Source organism: Triturus cristatus, chromosome 1_1 (assembly GCF_964204655.1).
Source record: "Triturus cristatus chromosome 1_1, aTriCri1.1, whole genome shotgun sequence".
Classification (NCBI taxonomy): Eukaryota; Metazoa; Chordata; class Amphibia; order Caudata; family Salamandridae; genus Triturus; species Triturus cristatus.
The window spans coordinates 122,880,512-122,903,639 of NC_140579.1; the positions used below are offsets into that span (position 1 = coordinate 122,880,512).

General features: G+C 45.5%; 1 protein-coding gene across 8 annotated transcripts in view; it reads left to right on the top strand.

Moving 5' to 3' along the window:
* Nucleotides 1-23,128, top strand: part of EPS8L3 (EPS8 signaling adaptor L3) — a 183,522-nt gene that overhangs the window by 158,501 nt on the left and 1,893 nt on the right. For all 8 annotated transcript variants that reach the window (XM_085613948.1, XM_085613974.1, XM_085613938.1 and 5 more), the window contains exon 19: nt 3,641-3,773. In XM_085613948.1, the coding sequence (XP_085470074.1) occupies nt 3,641-3,755 (115 nt within the window). In that variant the 3' untranslated portion in view covers nt 3,756-3,773. The remainder of the gene's footprint in view (nt 1-3,640; nt 3,774-23,128) is intronic.

A 23,128-nucleotide genomic window follows, 5' to 3' on the forward strand; every position in this document is an offset into this window, starting at 1 on the left:
TGAGGACTGTCTCAATTTACGTCAGGTTTGTGAGCTTCTTATATTACAACAAGCAATAAAAGGTTTCCAGCGTACCATATATAACGAGGAATGTTGGTTGCTGCCTTAAGAGTCAAAAATTAATGGTCAATGGTTAGTACAGGTGGTTCTTGACCTCACTTTGACACAGTGTGGCCAGTGGTGAATGTGCCCAGATGTTCAGCATGGTGAGCGTGTGATCACTTCGTGTGCTAGGTCCTGATTGGCTATGTGTTCCTAACTCATGCGGCATCTGAGTTTATGGTGCTTTTTGAAGAAATGCCTACCCCCTCCGGCCAGGTGTGCTTTATTGGGGCAATCTCCACTGGCCATTGTAATGTTGCTGCGCCTATCTGTGGAATTAACCAAGAGTTTTCTGCCTGTGTGTTTGCCTCCCAGCTATGCACCCTCCTACATGCGACCATGCGACCCATCAATCAGTAATCCCAGGCCTAGGTTGCAGAGCCTGCCTGACTACATACTTGCATATCGAGATCGATGTGGAGTTCAGGACAGGCAGTTCTATTAACAAGGACAATAGTTAATCTTTATCGATAAACGCATGGACATCCATATTAACATTTTACTACATCCATTTCCAACACTTTATAAAACAAATCACACATAAACCTTATTCGAATCCCACTTGTGACAGAAGGGCACGTGCTGTTTGTTTTTTCTCCCAAGTAGGATAGAAAGTGTCTTTTTCTTTGTAAACAAAACGTTGGCAATCGGATTCAACATCATGGAAGCTGGAACAACTAAGACCATCCACCTGTTGTAATATGGAAAATAAAAAGTTAGCTTTAATCATACACCTCTACATTGCAGCGAGTTACGGCTGAACAACAGAGTGGTGGAGTCTTCGGTATAGGTACTGGTCTCCCTTCTACTTTCACAGTCTCCTGATCTATGCGGTGGATCAGGTGAGAAGCTAAAAACCTCTTTGCAATCATTTGAGTCCCTAAAAACAAGAGACTATTGAAAGAGACCTGAATGAAGCATTACCAGTGTGTCTGAATTACTGCTGTACTCAGAAGGGGTAGGCAACCTCCTGTAAAACTCCTAGCTGCCGGCATCCATTTGTCCTGTGGCTGATTTAGTAAAGTGTATCCCGAAGATTAAATAATCAGAAGTTGCTCAACAAACCACACCCTTCCTCTCCCTGTATTGGCTTGGCACCAGCATGCCTGTGGCCCATTTTTGACGAGGTTGGATTGGCCATGCCGGCACTCCAACATTTCCCCAGTGGGCTGCTTGCATGGGGCCTGCTTTCAGGTATGAATGGTTTGCCATGACCAAACCCTGTCCTCATAGCCCCATTCAAGTTGCGTCCCTTGCGGCGTTGGGTTGGTTGTGACGTTTCTGCCAGGGCTGATTTTATTTGCTACTGCCATGGTCGTTTACTTTATTTCTAGTCCATAGCAGCTTTATGGAAATCCTTTTAAAGAGCAAGTGTTCAAAAGGAAACAAAGTAACTGAGTATTTCGTATGGAAAATAAGTTGGGGGCATTAGCCCATCGCTCGAAAAAGATCATCTGTCTAACGACGGACACTTTTATATGCTAAGCTGTCTGCACATCATTAGACTTTAGCAAACATTTCATAAAACCACTACACGGATGCTTCTTGCCCCTTCTGCTCTAGGGGCTGCCCTGTGAAGAGAAACCCCTTTCACTCACTACCCCACACCAGCTATTGTACATGTTCTTGAACCGCCCCTACTCCTCTCCACTCTACAGTGTTTTTTAGATAGTTTGGTTCTGCACAAGTGGCAGTACATACAAACATGCATACTGCATTCTTTACACTTGACGGGAATCATGTTTAGAAGACTTATTTTGAAACAGCAACATGAAGTAATTTCCAAATGTACCCCTTTATTTTCCATGCTAAGCAACCCCCCCACTGTGATGATTGTTAACCATGATGGGGTGTGTCCTTAGCATAAGTACCAGAGTCCAGTGCGCCAACTAGACTTGATGCATGACTCCAAAGACATCACAACATCATAATCTAATACTCCTGTGCCTCTCCTAGGCCTTTCCCATTCAGGAGATCATTGGAACTATGGAATTCAAGTTACCACAAAGCCTGCCTTGTGCCAAGCTCGGGTCTTTATTACAGCTGCATCCCTGCTAAAGAGGAGGCCCAGCAGAAGCAGTCTTGCTGGCCACATGGAGGTCAGGATGTTTATAAAGACATAACTACACACACATCTATCATTCTTTACCCCCACTTAATACTGTCGTTTGTGGCCCTCTAAGTCTGTAAAATGTGATTGGAGTCCATGGGCCATTAACTTTTGGAACAGGACTTCTTGGGAGACCTTTGGGGTTCTCACGCAATCCCCAGTGATCAAATAGGAAACCTAATGAGGCACAGCAGAGGCCTTTGGGCAAGAGGTAGAGCTGAGTCCCCAGTTTCATTTAGGGTTCCATTGAGTTTGAGCAAGCTTATTCTGCTTCTAAAGGATCTGTGGTCTGTTCTAGATAAGGCTCCACCCTTCATCTAAACAAGGAAGCATCGTCCCACCTGCACCCATTCCCACCTACCCAGATTGGTCGCCCTATAGTGGTGACCTGCCACTGCACTTCGACAGATCCTCCTCATCGCCACTTAGGACCTCTGCTGCACTGACAGTGTGGAACCAACAAGGCTCTGCGGAATCTCATCAGAGGCTCCAGCCGTCCTGTCCAGACCCCGTGCCCCACAGAATGCTGCCCGGTCTCCTGGGGGATCCCCTTCCATGCTTAGGTCATCCTGATAGAACATCATTTCCTACCAGATCCTTCAGCCTACTTTGGGGTGTAAGGCCTGAGCACAGCATCCAGGGCCACCCTGCAGTAGCCACCAGCCACAACAGAATCACCCAATACACACCACAGATACTCTCGGTCATTCAGCAATGATGGTGTCCTCCCCTTCCTCTTTTAGTTCCCTCTGGAAGATTGCAGCGCTACAGGCACATACAAACACCAGACTTGAACTACAATCACACTCACACTCTACTACAGGGAAAGTATCCCACATAAAGATTCCTACCTTCCCTTCACAGTATTTCGACCTTCATGTGCCCTTGAAGGAACCAGGCCTGTTCACAGTTCACCATCTTGTCTTGCTACCTGCATGCTTGCGGCTCACTATGATCTCTTTCCCCACCGCCACACTCTTCCAACTGTCTCAACACATTGGCTCTCCCCCCCACCTCTCTCCTTTTCTCTTAATCTTTCATGATCCATGTTTGTATCCCTCTCATTTTTATTTTTCACCATTTGTTTGCTAAAGGGACATACCAACACCAGCTCTGATCTCCAGTCACACTCTTCTACATGGAAAAGCTCCACACACAAAGATCTCCGGCCTCCTCTTCATGGTGTCTGGACCTTCATGTGCCCTTGAGGGTATCAGGCCTGCTCACAGTTCACCATCTCCCTCTTTTCCCTGCATTCTTGCTACCTACTGCTATCTTCTTTCGCAACCCCCCTCACTTGACGGGTTTTCCCACCCCATTGGGTTCTGCCTCCACGTCTCTCCTCTCCGGTTGCTCTTTTTCTCCTAGACTTCCATGAATTCATTTGTACGCTTCTGATTTTGCCTTTTCTCCATTTTTCTTCCATAGCACAGTGACATGTCTGGGAGTTCTCACCGGACAACAGCTGCTGGAACTGAGCCGAGAGGAGCTAAAAACAGTGTGTCCAGAGGAGGGAGGCCGTGTTTACCATCTGCTAAACTAAGAAAATGTAATCCCAATGGTGAGCAATTCTCACTTTATCAGAGATCATACTTAATACATGGCAAATGAGTGTAATTTGAGAGCTGTCGAGTTGGACGCCTTAGATCCAAGCACAGCGTGCTAGGACCCCCAGTCATCTTTGTTCCCATCCATCTGCCATGCCCTGGAACTATTTCTACATTTACTCATTCATTTATGTAGCTTTTGTTTACAGCCTTGAAGTGAAGTATCACAAGCTCAAGAGGAGTGGATATTCCAGAGGTTTCTAGAGTAAAACCCACATTTTATTTTCTCTACTTTGTACCACAATATCCAAAGTTCAGTAGTAACTTCCAGTTTAGTTATCAGTTTGTCCTCTGAATAGGCTCTTTACTAGAGTATGGGAAGTCCAGGGCCACCACATCCTTGGCATCCAGCCTCATCACTGGCAATAAAGTAAAACAAGATGGATTGCTGAAGCCCTTTCTTGGTGTTTTTATTTTTACATGGTTGCCCACATTATATTACGTTGCACTTCCTACCAATTTCTAAAGTACGCAAATATCTACTATGGTGTTCTGGCCCTAGAATTTTCTGTAGGCACACAGAATTGCTAACTGAATAACTGGAGGAACACAGCACTGAAGGCAAGGAGTTCCACGCTATAACAATCCGGAAGAAAAAGGTGAACCCTGATGGACACACTTTTCTGATGTTTGGATAGATGAGACTGAAGCAGAGAACAAAGTGTGATTTGGTTAGGCCCTTGATTGTGGAGGGCATTTTGGCAAATACACCCACTCTTAAAAACTGATCCCTTTGGTACTGAATGCCAACGAAGCGGCTTCAAATGATAAGAGACTGCACTATAGTGTGGCAATCCAAGCAAAGACCAAGAGCTGCATTTTGTTCCAACTGAAGACAATGAATCAAGTACAGAAGAAGTTCAAGGAAGAATGAGTTGCAATAGTCGAGGCAAGAGTCGACAATCGCCTGTATGATGGAGAAATGGGCCTAGATAGGGAGGATTGAGATCTTTTGTATAACCTTTACAAGGTACAACATATGGATTAGACTTTAAAGACAATGAAAAATAAAAGCTCTTGAGCAAAGGTAACTCAAAGTTACACACTGCAGTCCTTTCCGTTTTTAGAGGAGTAGCCAAAAGTGTAAACACACCAATCCATACATCAGATGGAAGGAGTCCTGCCCAGGGCAAGGACCTCACACAGTTGCCTTTCATCCAGCTCACAGCTGCAGACAGGCAGGGCCTGGCAAAATCTATGTTGCTGTCGAGACTAAGAATTATCCGAGTGTCGTCACTAAACAAGAGGCCAAAAGATATGATCAATCTAGCTAGGAAGACCATAAAAATGTATTGCGGGGCTCAAGGAAGAGCCCGTAGATAAGTTACAGGTTTAAATGAACATTGAATAGGGGGCAAAGAGACCACTTGGAAGCAATCCTTCAAAAAGGAGAGTCCTGGCCATCCCATCTGAAGTCTCAAAACAAGCATTGCACAGGGTAAGGAATTGAGCTACTCGTGGACCTAAAAGTATTAATGCCACAATGCCCCCTCAGTCCAACTCATTCTAAGATCATTTTTTTTAGTTTTTTTACAGATAGCCAATTCCTTCCCAAAAAAGCCCTGACGCCCACCTGGGCAGGATTCACAAGCCGGTTGTAATTAATAAAGGTGGGCATTTGGGGATTAAACTCTTGGAGCAACTTAAACAGTAAAGTGATACAAGGAGATAGGGCGGTAATTGCTAAGGATGGTGGGATCCACAGAAGGATTTTTCAGTGTTGAGGAGAGTTTTTTCCAAGTGACAGGTCCCTTATATTTTCTTCTACTACTACTAGATCAGCCAGGCTGGATTCCAACTCCACTTTAGGAAGCTGAAGAGTTAGGTCTTCAAGCAACACCTGGGTGCAAAATAGCAACCCCACTGAAAATGATTCCCTGTCTTCCCCCAATGCCCTCCTGGTGCCTGCCGTAGTCCCACCATTTAGCTATTCCTTTCCACTGAACCACACCTCCATATACGTCCCGAGGCTCCTCTCCTTCTCCAAACGGCAACTGTGGGAGCAAATGGGTACCTTAAAAATTTAGACATCCTGAAATTTACTGCATTTCTGAATTCCCACAATTTACAACACCCCCTCAACATCTGGGGATCTTGCCGCAATAATTCAACCCAGTCAAACCTCCCAAGCAGCTGTGGAGACCAAATCTGGGGCAGCGTGCATGGACGTGGCATTGCTCCGTCAAGGGCCTCCGAAATGCCATGGCCCGGAGCACTGAAGCTGGTTATCAGATATCTACAGTAGAGGATGAAGTCACATCTCTTAAATCTCTGGTCTCCGGCCTTCTCACACACGTCAGAACTCAAAACTGCACCGCTGAGCCGAAGACGCCGAGAACCGATCCCCGTGCTTCAGTGTGCATGTGGTTGGCATCCCCGAAGGCATAGAACCTCAACAAGTTGCAGACTTTCTAAAAACATGGATTAAATCCTGGATGCCAGCAAACCAACTGCCCTCCTGGTTTGCAATAGAGAGGGCCGACTCGGCTCTGACTCCTAAATCTACCCCAGGTGCCTCTCCCAGACCTATGATCACACGCATCCTTTACTTCAGAGATAAGGATGGTATCCTGAAGGAAGTACGTGTAGGAAGGTGGATATCTGACTATGGTTACCCCCAACGTTTTGCCTATTGTCTAGCTGGTTTTTCGACTTAGTTGGCCTGAGATCCTGCCATTCAGGGTCTCAGGCTGTCTGCTCTCTCTTTAAAATGGACTCCATGTACCCTAGGTACATTCCCAATTGGTAAGGATCACCTTATTGGACCCTGTACAGTGTACCCTAGGTACCCAGGGCATAGGTGTACCCTAGGCCTCCCAGGGGCTGCAGCATGTATTATGCCACCCCTGGTCTGGCCTTCCAATCAGACACAACTGGCTGATCACTCAGCTGGGGCAAGGTCGTGTAATCACCCCTTGCTTAGATATAGTATACCTATATCTACCCTTAAAATAGACACATGTGTACCTATCAGCCACTCCTATGGCAGGCCTTAACAATCCTGGAGGCAGAGTGCTTGGTAACATGTGAGATGGTGCTCTAGCATGAGCTGAGCCTGTCTGCAGCTTTCGGAACCATGTCCTTATAGCTGTTCTATGATATATCCTACCATATACTCTTAAAGTGCCTTATAATCTTAAACGGTTATGGTAACTATGGTTTGGCTTTATCAAAACATGTCGTGTAAGGTGTCTAACACTTTGGAATAATACCCCCATACCATTTCTGGTGATGAGGATATTATTCCCCCCTTCTAGAGGGAGAGACGTGTTAAAATCCTACTTTGCTGTTTAACTCTAACCAAAGCCTCAGCATCACAAAATGGATGCTGCTGCCACAGACACGAGTCTGACCTCCTGCTGCTGGGAATGATCCCGGCAAGGGAGGCTTGGACAATAGGTTTCCTGCTTTTGGGAGGTGCTAGCACCTCCCCAGACAGACTTTAGTGTATTGGGGCAGGGAGGGCTGAAAGGAATGAGACATGCCTGGGGCACACAAGGTGTCCCATGCATAGTCCAGTTCAAACCGGTGCTGGGGCACACCAGCCCCAGTCCTGGCGCGAAACTGGACAAAGGGAAGGGGGTGTAACCACCCCCCTCCCAGGTCCCACCCATAAGGCGTGACCTAGCAGGCAACCTAGCCCCCCAGATTAGTATAAGAGTGGTAGCTGGGCCCCAGGAGATTAGATTATCCTGGACCTGCAACTTGAACAGAAACTCTGGACCTTTGACATTCGACGAAAAAAGAAGACTGAAGAATCTCCCTTGTGGCCAAGGAGTGGCTATCCTGTGCAAACAGGCACCATCAAGAGACTACCCTTTGCTTTGCTGAAGTTCTACGAGGGACCGACTGCAGAGCCCGACCAGAGCCTTGACTTCCAGACTTCTCCGACCCTGATCCACATCCACAGCCGAGCTGAGATCCGTGGAGGCGACGAGAGACGTGGAACCGGCTACCTGGGAAAAGTGGCGAGTATCTTCCAGCGCAGCTTCTGAGGTACCCTCGAAGTTGTGCACCGGGGATTGAGAAGCCCCAACCCCAAGCACCATCTGCACCGAAGATCAGCCCCCCACACTCCACGAGTCCTGGGTGGGGCCCTTCTGCATTTTCCTGCTTGTCGCATCTGTCCGGTTGCTTGCCCGTTGGCTAGCGGCCTTTGTGACGACACACCTTGAAATCTTCACTGCTGGTTTGGCTCCTCCAGACTGGCTCCCGCTTCTTTGCAAAAGAGAAGCACCCCAGACCTTCCTGGTCTGCACCAGAAGCAAGTCCTCCGTTCTTCGTGGGTTCCGCTTGCCAAGGCTTGGTGAGTCCTAGTTCGACTTCGACGCCGCCGACAGCAAGAGCCTTCGTGGGACAGCTCGCCTCCTGGTCCTGGTCGTCCTCGACGTCTCCTGGTACCCGTGGCTGCAGCGACAAGCTTCACCCTTCACCTGCAATCTTCACGACATCGCCTGGTTCCTTCCTGGTTCCACGTGGTCACTGGCTAGTGACCTTAACTCTGTCCCTTCTGCTTGCAGGTACCCTTCCTTCTTGATCCCGGCCTTGGGATCCACCGGACACTCTGCACTGACTGCCTGTCAGCAACTTTCCTTCAGGCATCCATAGAAGTCCACGACGAAACCCGACGCAAGTTCACACCTATGCACCCGCAGCCCGTGGGCTAGGTAACTTGGGTACTTCGGTGCTCACAAGGGTATGACTATCCTAGGGTCTAGTTTCCGAGTCTCGACTCTCTAGCTGCTTCAGAAGTGTCCTTAAACTGCTTATTTCAAAACTGTACTATTTCTATCGACTATACGCATTACGCGTGAGTGTTTCCACTCTGCACCTGAATCCCGTGGGCCTCCCACTTCCTAACTGTTGGTAGTGTAGTGTAGCCCCAGCGATTCCCTAGGCCTAGGCCTATCCTATTTCAGTGACAGTGGTCCTTATACCACTTCTTTAGTATATGGTTTGCGTGGCCCCTAGGGCCTAACTGTATTACTTACCTGTGTGACTTAATGTATGCTTGAATAAGACTGTGTTGTACTTGCCTCGAATCTCATAAAGAGTGCTGAGGGTTTGACTAGAATAAATACACTTTATTTTATATATATATCTGTTGTGGTGTCCTTTCATTTGGTATTCAAGGGATTATATATGGTATCACAGCTGGCTTCACATGCCATTCAGAGTTTAGCCTAAGACTGCTCTTGTCCATGCTACCACTAGGATAGCTGGTCTATAAGGTTGACTTTACAACCAATCACCATAAGGGTTGTTTGGACTGATATAAGGTGTACACTAGAACTAGTGACATCATACATCAGGCCAACTTCTCACAGTACGCTCCCGGCCAGAGCTTTGTTGTTGAGATGCCAAAGTCCTCCTTTTCTCCAGGACTACACCTGGGAAGTGTGGCAACAACGCCGCTCCTATATCGTATCGAGGTCAAGTAGAAACTCAGGGCCATGGGCCTCCAATACCACCTTCTTTTTCCCACCAGGCTCTAAGTAATCCATGCCAACAAATCTTACTTCTTTGAAAATCCAGAGTCGGTCTGAGAACGCCTCCCTCAGGCCCATGCGTAGGCCTCACTGTGGCAATCTCAACCCATCGGACCTGCTGACAACACACTGGCACTCAAGCCGTGCAGATACCGCACTCACTCCCAGAAGAGGCGTCTTGCCACTTGCTCCAAATCACCATCCGGATCTCCCCAAACACGAGGACACTCTCCTTCTTTGTTGCAACTCTCAGCCCTCCGGTCATGGGGAGCAGATATCGGATCAAGAAACTCTTCTAGATGGAACATCCTCGTTACCTATGGAAAACCAAGCTGACACAGATCTCTCTCAGAGTCTCGAACTACAACCCTTACACTATTTTGCATCTATGGGACATAAATGCATAGTCAACTGAAGGTTGTTCAATGCACTCCGATAGCAGTCATCTATCCCTAAACGATGGAGAGGTCCACCATTACTTTTTCTCCTGTCATACATGTTGTTTTACTTCCTAGGTTTCCTTTTTTGAGCGACAGACGCTTCTGAGATGGAAGTATGGGGTGGAGATTCAGTACAATGCCACTGTTACTTCAATTGATAATATCTTGTTTTAATGCTTATTTTTTGTTTCTATTTATGCTTCAATACACAACCGCATTATATTCCAGGCTGCGCACAGTAGCTCTCACTCATGCCCTGCAGGCGTGCATTCCTGTCCCCATATATGATGGCGCGTCACCCTCCACCGTCTCCTTATTACACATGTCACTTCTAACCTCGGCAACGGCATCCTTTTGCATTTTGTCCTGGAATGTTAATGGCATCCTGGACAGTATGAAACGTATTCCAGTCCTCACCTTTGCCCACCAACACCTCCCCGATGCTCTCCTGCTCCAAGAGACTCACATTATGGGTAACCACTGTCCCTTCCTGGCACGCAAAGAGTATGACAGGATCTTGCATGCGGGTTACACTCGTGGGTCCTGCTGTGGTGTTCCTTCCCCCTTTCGGTCTCCCGCGAGGGCTGGTACCCACAGGGCTGTTTCCTTGCACTCACTGGGACGCTCGAAGGCCAGACCATCAATCCAGTGAGTGTTTATCCTCCGCCTGTGGTCCTTTGTGCCTTTCTCTGTAATCTGTCCAAAATCCTCTTGGATCTTCCACAAGGATTGACTGTAATCTGAGGGGACTTTAACCTGGTCCCCATCCCAGAAGACATTGCCACTGGACCTCCCTCTTTGTCTGGGCACTCGTGATCCCATCATCTCTCAGACTGGGCCACCGCCCTAGGCCTCTGCGATGCCTGGAGGGTACGGAACCCAAGGCATTGTCAATTTGCACACAAATCAGCTGCACATCACATTGACTCACATAGAGACCTTGTCTTCATGCCATCTCCCATGCCCAGATTCTCTCTCGAGGCATATCTGACCAAGCTCCTCTATTCTTCCATCTAGGCTCCCCAAGGAATGGTTTACAACCTATGTGGTTGTCTTAATGCCTGGTATCTCCAGGCCCTGAGTGCGGAGCTACAAATATACTTCCACAAAAATTAGGGCTCCCTCTCGGATGCCAACAAGGCAACTATAAGGGAGTTTGCCAAAGGGTGTATCCGGATACATGAATGTGCCCAATCCCTTCACATCACTCAGGTGGAGACACGTGCCCTCTGACTAAAGAGAAACCTCAAGACGGATCCCGGTAGCGATACCCTCAACAACTGAGCTTTCCCCAGAGTACTACACTACATTCCGCGACATCCTGACCCCACAACTCTTTGCACTCTATAAGGAAGTTGGTCAGTCGGGCGCCTTTCCCGCAGTAGTAGACACTGCCGCGAATGTGTTGATTCCCAAAACACAAACTTCATCAACAGCATGTTCCGGTTACCATCCTCATTAACGGGGAAGTTAAGATCTTCACGACCCGGCTGGCCACCTGGCTCAAACAAGTCCTACACACACTGATGCATCGAGACCAAAGTGTCTTTATGCTAGCCTGTAGCACGAGAAACTGCCTCCAACGTCTCAACGTGGCCAAGGCCCACTGTCATCTCCGGCTTCCTGATTTAGCCTCACTTTTTATTGCTTTTGAGAAGGCGTTTGACACGGTGGACTGGGGATACCGCCAACTAGTGCTGACATGGGCCGGGGTCGGACTACGCTTCTGTGGAATGGTCCAGTCCCTTTGCTCCAACCCCACAGCAAGTGTTCATATCAATGGTGTCCTCTCCCATGACTTCCCCATCGGCTGAGGGAGCAGGCAGGACTGCCCCCTGTCCCCACTCCTCCTCACGCTTGCAGTCAAACGACTAGTGCAACTCATCCACACCGATGCTCAGATCAATGGGTGGGAATGGAGTGACGGCCATGAAGATCGCATAGTCTCATATGCAGATGATGTCCTTTATTTGGAGGACCCCACAATGAGTGGTCCCAGTTGTCTCCACCTCGTGCACTGCTTTGGGGAGGCCACGGGTCTCAGGCTGGACCCCTCCAAATCATTGTTGGTGCACGGGCAAGATACCATTCCCATCTGCCATCTCAGCTACAAATACTTGGGCATCTGGGTTGCACTACAGCCTGAACGTATCTGGTCCTTTAACCTAGAGCCCCTGACATGGAAAGCAAAAGCAGACCTTGCTAAATGACAATCCCGCCCACTAAAAGCGATGGGCTGCATAGCTCTATATAAAATGATGATCCGGCCATGGTTTTTCTGCATCTTTCAGAATCTGCCACTCCTCATACCATGGCCATGGTTTCGGGCCATGGACAGGATGGAGTCCTCCTTCCCGTGGCATGGCTCCAGGCCCCGCCTTGCCTATGCACATTTTCAATGATTGCCATATGACGGTGGCCTGGGGATGGCCAACTTCTACTTCTACTATTTAGCTTCGTATCTTCTAACAATTTATGATTGGTTTCACGGGGTTGTCAGATCCCGCCTACCAGTTGCACCTATCCCATCTAGGGTTTCCACGAATTCTATCCATGCTTTATGTTTCCGCCCTCCCTAACTTTACATCTTCAGTGACCAAAATGGCTCTTCCAGCTTGGAGGGCAGCCTTCCGCCACACCTGCTGGGACACCAAACTCATGCAACAAACAACTCTTTGGCATGTCACTTGGTGAAGGGAGGTTGTGGAGCTACAGGGCTTTGGGCGATGGGACCTCATTGGGACTTTGCAGTTTGAGGATGTTTAGGTGGGGACACATATGCATTCTTTTCAAGAACTTCAAACCACTTATGCGCTGGCCAATACGCAGTTCTATAAATACCTCCAATTGAAACACGTCCTTCAATCTCATGCCCTGCAGACCAAAATTCTGATGGGTGATTTGGGCGAAGGTGGGATCTCCAAAATCTATTTTACCTGGATTGTCATTCCCCCAGGCACACTAGACCATCCCAGAACCTGATAGGGGAACTGGTTGGGTCCCCATGAGGACAATGATTGGCAGGGCACGCTGATGGTACGTAGGGTTATCACAATTTCTTCCAGACTGTGGTAGATCCAGACATATTACCCATATAGTGCCTACCTCTCCCCTGCTAGACTTCACCGAGCGAGACTCCTCCCAGATTGTACTTGTCCCCTCTGTGGCAAAGCCACTGCTGATTTATGTCACATGGTCTGACTATGCCACGAATCAAAGCTTTCTGACACGTGAAGGGGGGACAGCTGACTGAGGTACTGGGGTGGGAGGTTCCCCTCTCTCCTTTAGTGCTTCTATTGGGTGTTTGAGGGCTCTGGGGGCACGAGGGCTGATTGGACCTTCTTAGGAATGGCCCTTAGAATCGCCAAATGTGACATTGCTAATCGCTGGAAGTCACTTACCCCTCCCACCCTTTCACAATGGCTGCGGGAGTGGACTGGTGCGCACAACAAGAAAAAACGGTCTATGAGGCCAGGGGCTGTCCCCTTAAACATAGTCGAGTTTGGGAGAAATGGCTGGACCAATAAGCCTAAGGTCCAGACTAGAGACGTGCTGCTGTTATCTCATACTATTGTATTGTGTCATTTGAAGGCCAATGCATTGAGCGAATGTTGTATAACTTTCTCCGACAAACTACTTGTATGTCATATTGTTTTTCTTTGTGCAAAAATCAATAAAATATGTTTTTCAAAAAAAAAGAAAACTTCAATTTTATGAGGCAATGTGTCCCGCATTAAGACATTGCCCAAGACACCAAAATCAATCAAAAACATAGGATATTAGTAATCTAGGAATTAAACTGAATTTTAGACCAATGAAAAGTTAAAGCGTTTTTATTCCAAAATTCAAAATAAGTGGTACAAGGTCAATGCCATGAATGATCTCAGTTGCATTTAGACAAAATATGCAAAAATCTGAAAATATCCCGAGTCTCAATGGGCAGGAAAATCAGAAAAGAATCAGCCAGCATCCCTAGTAAAACAGGACAGTCTCCCAAAAATCCCTGGCTCACCCCCCAAAATCGAGGATTTTTTAATACATTATTCTTGCCTATTAAATCAGCATTTCTTTAGAGTCATCGTGATGTGAGCAAACATATCGTTTCTTCAGCAAATCAGAGCACAAGGAAAAATAAACGTCATTCCCTTAACACAAATGCCTTAACCCTTTAAATTAATAATCATTCTGCAACCTCAAGGCTAATATCAACCAGAGATGTCCAAACAGAACAAGATGCATTTACAGTCTCTCTCTATGTGAATGAATAGCTCTCAGTGAAGAAACGGAAGACACGGTACATGTTGCCTGTTACTTCCGCGCTAGGAGAGGTTCACCATGAACAGAATGCTATGTTGGGGGGATTTTATAAAGCGTACGTACACAAACAGGTCTCTTGGCGCTACGTTAGCGGCCACCGCTGAATCTGCATCTAGCTATAGGCTTGAGTAAAAAGCCATGTTTTCCATTATTTTCTAAAATCCATGTAATTTGCTGTCTGTCTGATTGCAATAGGCATAGAGTTCTAGAGTTGGGGTCCTACCGTGGAAAATCGCGAGCCTCCCATCCTTTTGCGTCTAAATCTCGGGACCACCAGTAGATTTATATGTGCAGATCTACGGTTGCGTTTTGGGGAATATCTGTGGATCCTGGTGGATAAGTATTCGGGATCTTTATTGTGGATTGCGTTGAAGATAATGGATCTGTATTAAACATGGATCGCTGTGCTACTGGGAGCCAATGACGCTCCCTCGTCAGCAGCTTCATGTGGCAATGTCTGGACTGTTGAAAGGTAATTCCAGCAGCTTGATTTTGTATCATCTGAAGTCTGTGATTTAGGTTAATAGGGAGATCCAGGTGAACAGCATTAGCATCATCAATTCTTGACAGGATCAAGGCGATAATCATTTGAGTGCTGGCCCCCCTGGTGAAACATCTTCTGGTTTTCCTGAAATTTCTGAGTTGGAAAAAGAAGGACGATGTAACCGTTCTTTTCTGTGATTGCATGGATAGGTCTGCATCAATTTGGATGCCAATAGTTTTTACCGTGCTCTAGGGGTTCGGTGGGGGACCTAACTCTTTTGGCCAGTAAGGCGGAGTCCAGTAATTTAATTTATTGGTGGAGATGACAATCTCCGTTTTATCAGTGTTGAGTTTTAACTGGTTGCTACTCATCCAGTCTCTGATGAATAGCATAGTATTCTTGAAGAGCTCCTTAGAGTCCGATAGCTCGTCAATTGTAAAAATCAACTGCATATCATCCGCATAATTATAGATTTTTAACTTCATTTGTTGTAAGGTATGCATCAGGGGGCGGATGTAAAGGTTAAAGAGAAAGGGGCATGGCGGAGCCCTGGGGTACCCCACAGTTCCTACTAACTATAGCAGAGCTATAGGATGGACTGATGGAGTTTGTTTTTTTTAGAATGATTTCATCCACTTTAAGGCAGTTCCCCATAGACCTGCCGCAGCAATTCGATCCGCCAAGATTTCATGATCAACGTAATGAATGCTGCCGACAGTTCCTGTAGGACCAGTGCTTGTGTGTATCCTTTATCAGACCCTTCTTTTAGGTCATCCACTACAGTTACAATGATCGATTCAGTGGAATGAGAAGGCCGAAAACCTGCTTGGTGGAGATTTAGGAAGTTAGTCTCTTCTAATAAGCAACAAAGTTGCTTAGCAACATGTGCCTCTAGAATTATTTTGCAGGATAAGGGAGTAGCGATTTGGGCCTATAGTTATCTAGCCGCTGGGGCTTCACGCCAGTTTTTTTTTAGCAGGATTAATTTATCACTGCTTCTTCGAAGGCGAGACGGGCATCTCCTTGCATGAGGGATAGGTTCAACAAGGAGAGAGTGCTTTCTGGGAAAGCGGTAAAAATTTATTTTTGTATGTCGGGGGGACAAACATCTTTAGGAGAGCCCGATTTTACTTTATTTAGTCATTCTGTGAGCCGTTCTTGGTTTATGCATGGGAAGGTAGAAATTGGAGTAGGGTTACTATCTTCCTGTGTGTTTTCATATCCTGTAGGCTACGGACAATTGATTCTTGTATTTTGTCAATTTCATCTTAACAAAAAAAATATATATATTATTTATATCATTGCACAATTTCTGAGAGGGACTGATAGGTGGTGTTACTCGGTCAGGGTTAGAGAAGTCCCTTACTATATTATAAGTTGTATTTTACTTTAATGTGTAAGTTTATAACTTTGTTAGTGAAGAAGGATTTCTTTGCCTCTATGATGGCTTTTTATAGGCTGCCAAGCTCTGAGTGAAGGACTCCTTAGTTTCTGGCGAGTATGTTCTACACCATTTCAATTCTGCCTGGCACGTTCTTAGTTTAGCTAGTTTTAACTCAGCGGAAAACCATTTAGATGCCTCGTGTCGCCATGGGACTGGAATGAATTTGCAAAGGGGCATGTGTATTATTTGACTTCAATTGCCAATTAGCAATCTCTTTCTCATAGTTGTCAAGGTTCTTTGTCATGGCAGGCAAATTGAGTGGCAAGGTATTATGAAAGGAGTTCAAATGTGTGCGATTCCAATTTCTGGTCATCATTTTGGGGTGAGCCAGGGGTTTGGGTAAAATAATGTCACTTAATGTAAAGTTGATTAAGTGATGGTCTGACCAGATGCACGGGTGAATGACTAGATTCTGGAAAGAAAAGTTAATGGACCAAAGCTGATGAAGTGTCTGTCCTTTAATATGTGTGGGCACATGGATATTTTGTTCAAGATTCAAACTCTGTTGCATCTCAGTCAGTTCCCAGGAGCCCTTGCGGCCCCTCTTCTTCGTTCGCCCAATAGTTCAAATTTCCAATTATGAAATGTTTTGCGTAATCCACAGTCAGTGAGGCGATGCTATTTGCTAAATCTTTGGGACTCCAACATCGCTCTTGACGGGCTATAGAAAAGTACGCACAGCAATGCACAGGTGGTAGAATCCAGCTTTAGTGTTGAACTATGAGCTGGTGTAATCCCTAGTGGAGATATGGCGGGGAAAGAAAGGTACTTTTTAATGGCTGCTGGCACACTGCCCCCTCTTTTGCCTGAGGGTCTGTTTGTCTGTAAAAGTTAATCGTTTTCTGGTAGTGCAGTTAATATATCAGGGGTGGATTCATCAGTTAAACAAGTTTGTCATAAACAGAATATCAGGAGAGTAGGTGTATAGTATGTTGAAAAACTCTAGCTGGTATTTAACCATAGAGCGGGTGTTTAGATATATTATGTTTAAATCTTTTAAAGGGTGGTTGTGGACTGTGGAGAAATTATTCTTATGATTTAGTAAGTGTTTTAAAGGCAGTGCTTCAATTGTAAAAAATAAAAAGTGCCAGGGCTCTCGTCAGGAGGCCACTGCAGCTTGCACCACACATTGCCCCTGCTATGTTTTCAGTGATACTAACAACACAACTACTAACCTTTACACTCCGTTAATAGTAATTTTTAATGTATATCAAATGATAATTAACTGTTGTTGTGGTCATCTTTAAATTAGCCAAACACCGCCACCTTATGGCAGACTGTCACAAGCGCTAGTGTTGACAATTAAGTGCCAGTGCCGCACACCTGAAACCACCGGCTCAAATTAAGCACTGTTTACACGCAAAAAGACAGTTGGTTCCACTGCTAGGCCAGAATTTAGAAGGCAGAGTCTGTTGACCTTGTATTTAAATGAGGGGTCAAGTTGCTGCTTATCTTGTGGGGCCAGAAGTTTCAGTTCTTCAAGTATATAGATATGTTTTAGGGCATAATAACTGGCCCCTGGCCCGGCCGCGGACAAGCGCAGATGGGCTTGCCTTTGGCGTGCGTTTAGCGCGCCAGCGGCGCTGCCGCCATAGTTTTATGACCTGCGGAGTACACCAATCAGATTCTTACTTGCTTGCTAGATGGAGGCATCTAAAAGCCGTCAAGACGGCATGATTCGACTACTTTAAGGTAGCAATACAAATTCTAATTCAGCAGTAATAAGGTTAAAATAGTGACAGTGCGAAAGTAACATTAAAAAATGATAGCACGAGTTGCAGAGCAGCGTGGTGGCTTCTATCAAGAACAATAATGGAAATATCCAAGTACCCTGCAGCTTGACGGTATATTGTGCAGCTTGTGAGGAGAGGATGGGTGTGAAGGGACAAGCAGGGACGGCTTCAGTGCTGGTGGCGCACGGTGCAACAATCCTTTTTGGCACCCCCATGCCCCGTGACCGCCTTCTCGTATTTGCTCATACCAGAAGGCAAAAGCGCCCCTCATCTCTACAATCAAAAGTTATTACTCAAAGCAATGCCCCCAATGAGGTCAGCACCCGGTGCGGTCGCACCCGTCGCACTGCCCTAAAGACGGCCCTGGGGACAGGCACTGCACAGAGCGTTAGCAATTATTTCCATCTTGGTCAAAATGGTGCTTTACACAGAAATGTGGCCCAACTAAAACACATTAGAAAATACACTTCAACACATTATGAACATTCTTTTCTAAAGCATTGCATGGTCAGTTAATACACATAAGATCATGTCTGTGAATGCACACTGCTCATTGTTAATGATTCACCAACATTGTATATCCATAAAATTCTCTTAAACACTCTAGTCCTTTAATTCATTAGGCCCATTCCATACAGTACTACCCAAATGGCACCCCCATTCTGGCCTATTTTAAACCCTCCCTTTCTTCTCCCTCCCCCTGCGCCCCCCCATGCTCCCCAACCCGCCTTTCTTGCACACTCAAGTGAGATCTCTTTTGTACAGCGCTCTGTAGCCATGACTGGCATTAAAATGAGGTGTAGACTTCTAGGTAGAAGATCCGCCTCGCCCTTTCACTCAAACTATAAAGTCACTATAAAGTCACTGCAGGTGGCCATACTATCACAACTACTATTACTATATTTTGGGGTTGCCAAATTAGAGCGATATAATTTCATTACAAGACCGGAGGCTAGCATTATGCAAATACTTTTATTTGCTGCCCAAACATGCAGCCCTTTAAAGAATGTTATTACATCATAAACGAAAGAACATTAGCAACATAACAAGTAGGTAGTCTTGGTTACGATCATCCTCTTTTGTCTGCTGCCCTGACACAGCTAAGGAACTTTTTTTCTTCCTATCCTTATTATTCATGATACATGTATACCCCATGGACAATATTTTAACATTTTATACATTGTTTGATTTATATATGCCTATAGTTTAGACTTGTATGATCTATAGTATAGTCTTGTATGATATTATATATAATTAGGGTTGAACGATATGCCCCTTACCTTGGTCTGATATACCACGTACCATTTCAATCTTTGTCAACATTACCTGCCAATTTATGGCGGTTTTACCCCTCCTTTAGTGACCCTTTATCTTTCTGTCTACCTAAATGTGTCTTTCACTATGTACGCTAACGGACCATCATCCGTACATTTGCCATCAGATTAACACTACTGTACTTTCACGTCGAGTAATATCATCGTACATCTTACATTTTAAACGTTTAGCACATCTCACCATTCTACGGGACTTGTTAGCATTTCAAACGCACTTTCCCGTGTCTCATGATTCACGATGTTGTAACGAGACACGGGAGCGCATCCTCGTACTCTGTACGTCCTTCCCTCGCGCTCAAACGCGTCTTTCCACGAGGAGAGCGTCTTCCACGCAGCGTCTCCTCGCGATCGCTATTTCCGTATTAATCTCACTTCCGCCTGCAACTGACGACTACACTTCAACGGTTGATCTAGGAGCCCTCGATCAGGACGACGCGAGGTTTCTTAACAATACCGCCACCTAGTGGCCTATTTTAGCTCTAACCTTTACCTAAAAATTGAATAGACAGTTTATCTAGTGATTATTCAATCGCTTATTATCATAAATCGCTTACCTTTTCCTAATAGCCTGGGCAAGCCATCCTGAAATTATTTTTAAATCATTAAATTCAATTGGGGATCTCCTCTTTATTTAAAGCATTTAATAATTATGGATTTTGACGGAAATGCGTCACAAATCCCCCCGAAGGAAACTTTAGATGATAACCTTAAAAGGTTTATTGATAAAGAATTAAAATTATCAATTAAAGAAGCAGTGGATGCTGCTCTTTTTAAAAAGAAAAGGCCTTCCCCTCCTGAGGAGATTTATTTCTCACTCTCCGATGGAGAATCGCCTTCCACCTCTGGGACTCAAAATAAGGGAAAAGCTTCCCAAAAAAGAAAACATATTTCGGAGGCATCTATCAATGCCAAAAGATGTGGTAGCTCTCACGCTACAAAAGATTTTGGTGCCCATAGCGACACAATAGATAGACCTCAATTCCTTGAGGCAGAGAGAATGGGTGCCCATAGCGGCATGATAGAAAGCGGTACCCTTTACGGGACAAAAGATTATTTTAAAGACTACTATGATGAAATATCAGAATATGAGGATTTTGATGAGTTTGTGTTTGACCCAAAAGATACCCTTGATAACCTTGATGAGGACTTAGACCAAGCCTCAACATCCTCCCTCAGTGTTAAAGACCCCCATGGGGAGGAGATGTTTAACCCTACTACCATTCGCCACCCTCGAAGCACTGAATTGTGGCCTATGGACCACGTAGGAAAATATATATCTAAATGGGTAAGAAAACCTCTTGACGTTAATACACGAAATTTGTTGAGAAATGAATGTCCCAGACCCTCAACGGAGGATAAAATTTGTACTACACCTAACCTCGACCCAGACCTAATCTCCTTCCTTTTTAAATCAGGAAGAGACCCTAGAAAGGGAATTGAGAAATGCTTGAAACAAGCTCAAGACATGCTTCTGGACGCCATGGGTCCGATATCCAAAATCTTGGATATGACCGAACAGGCAAGAGCTAATAATACTTCTATCAAGCCTTTAATGCTTTTAGTAGAGCTCAATCTAATATCCGTAGAGTCTTTGGTGGACGTCCACTTTTTGGAAGGGCTGGCAGAAGGGGACTACCTGCCAGCCGCGGCTACTACAAGTCCCCATTCTTCCCTCATGAATCAAGAGAGAGTCGCCCCTACAGAGGATCATGCTCCAACTTCTACCCCCAAAGAGGAAGGGGTTCAAGAGCCCGTGGCGGAAGATCGAATTTCTCAAACCAGTCTTTCCAAGGTAAGTCAAACTTACTCCGTTCCTTGTCAAGTAGCAGGAAGACTGAAATATTTTGTTCAAAATTGGTTCCGAATCACCAAAGACCCATGGGTTCTAGAGACCGTGACAGGGTTCAAAATAGACTTCTTTCTAGATCCTTTCCAGGAAAGGTTTCCCAAAGAGATTATTCTAGACAAAGAGAATTCGAGTTTAATAGAGTCAGAGGTTCAACAAATGTTAGAAAAAGGAGCAATTTTAAAGATCCCGCTTTCAGAAATGTCAAAAAGTTTTCTAAGCACTATTTTCCTTGTGAAAAAGAAGAACAAGGGCTGGCGTCCCGTCATAAACTTAAAATCCTTAAACCAATTTCTAACTTACAGACATTTCAAAATGGAAGGTATCCACCTTCTGAGAGATATCTTACAGGAAAAGGATTGGTTGGTAAAGCTGGATCTGAAGGATGCTTATTTTACCATCCCTATGCACGAGGATTTTCGGAAATACCTCAGATTCACCTGGAAAGGGAATCTCTTCGAATTCCAATGTCTTCCCTTCGGTCTTTCTTCAGCCCCTTGTTGCTTCACCAAGGTGCTTCGTCCTGTAGTCAGCCACCTCAGAGAGAGAGGAATCCGCTTAATAATCTATCTGGACGATATCCTCATTATGTCTCAAGACAAATTAGAGATTCTGAAACATTTGAAAATGACCATGGATCGCCTTCAAGATCTGGGATTCATTGTAAACTCAGAGAAATCTATTCTGACCCCGTCTCAGGAATTAGAATTCCTAGGATTCAATGTAAATACCATCAAGTCAAACCTAATTCTTCCTCACAAGAAAGTGATCAAAATAAAAAAACAAGTTTCTCTAACCCTCTCCAAAGATCATATTCGTTTAAAAGATCTAGCCAGAGTTTTAGGACTCCTCTCATCTTCTATCCAAGCTATCTCTCCCGGTCCTCTTCACTACAGGGGTCTTCAAAGACTAAAAGCTTTGGGTCTGAGGAAAGGCCTTTGGTACGAGGACACACTACCTCTTTCGGAAGACGCGATGGAGGACCTTCATTGGTGGCTGAAAAATCTCCAATCATGGAACGGGAAAGCTATTTTCGGCAATGTTCCAGATTTTACTCTAGAATAGGATGCGAGCAATCGCGGTTGGGGTGCTCGCCTAAACAATTTAGAGACTGGAGGGAGATGGTCCATAGAAGAACAATCCCTCCACATAAACTCGTTAGAATTGTTAGCAGCTCTGAATGCTCTGATGAGCTTCAAGAAACAGCTGAAAAACTCAAATACCCTTATCCGTTTAGACAACTTCTCAGCTGTCTCCTATAAATATCGCCTTGGTGGGGCGAGATCGAAAAATCTCTCAGATATTGCCAAAAGAATTTGGTATTTTTGTTGGAATCAGAAAATAACAGTGAGAGCGGAATTCATTCCCGGTTCAGAAAACTTGAGGGCAGACTGGAACTCTCGATTCCTTTACGATTCGAGCGATTGGAAATTGAATCCCGAGATCTTCTCTATGATTCAGAAACTTTGGGGTCCAATCCATTTAGATCTGTTTGCCAGCAGATTAACCTACCAAGTACAGAGGTACTTCAGTTGGAGGCCAGACCCACATGCCTCGGGTATAGATGCCTTCGTCCAAGTTTGGAGTGGGATGAGAGCTTACGCCTTTCCCCCCTTTTCAATGATTCAGAGACTCTTGTGGAAGGTCAGACTCGAACCTTGCTCAATCATCCTGATAACTCCTTTTTGGAAGTCCCAGGTTTGGTTTCCGGGAGTAATGGAATTGGCGGTGGATTTCCCTCGTCTAACTCCTTCATCCTTGAACCTTCTCTTGGGCCCAGACGGAGAAGAACATCCTTTAGTTCTAGAAGGGAAGATGAACCTTCTTGTTTGGAGGATATCAGGAATTCAGGAAGATATCCTGATCTTTCGGGAGAGGCTAAAAGCTTACTGAAAGACTCATAGGCTCCAGGTACCAGGAAAAGATACAAAGGCATTTGGGGAAAATGGTCTAGTTGGTGCCTGGAAAGGGATTTGGATCCCGTTCACTGCCCTCTCCAACATATAGCTAATTACCTTGCTTATCTTTTTGACCTAGGTCTCTCCTTTAGAACCATCAATTGCTATAGATCTGCAATTTCATCTGGTCATTCTCTTATTAACAATCTGGCAATTGGTAGCAACTCTCTTATCAAAAGAGCTATGAAGGGCATCCGTCTAAGGAGACCTCCCAAGGCCCGTTATCAATCCCTTTGGGACGTTAACCTTATTTTTAATCTTTTC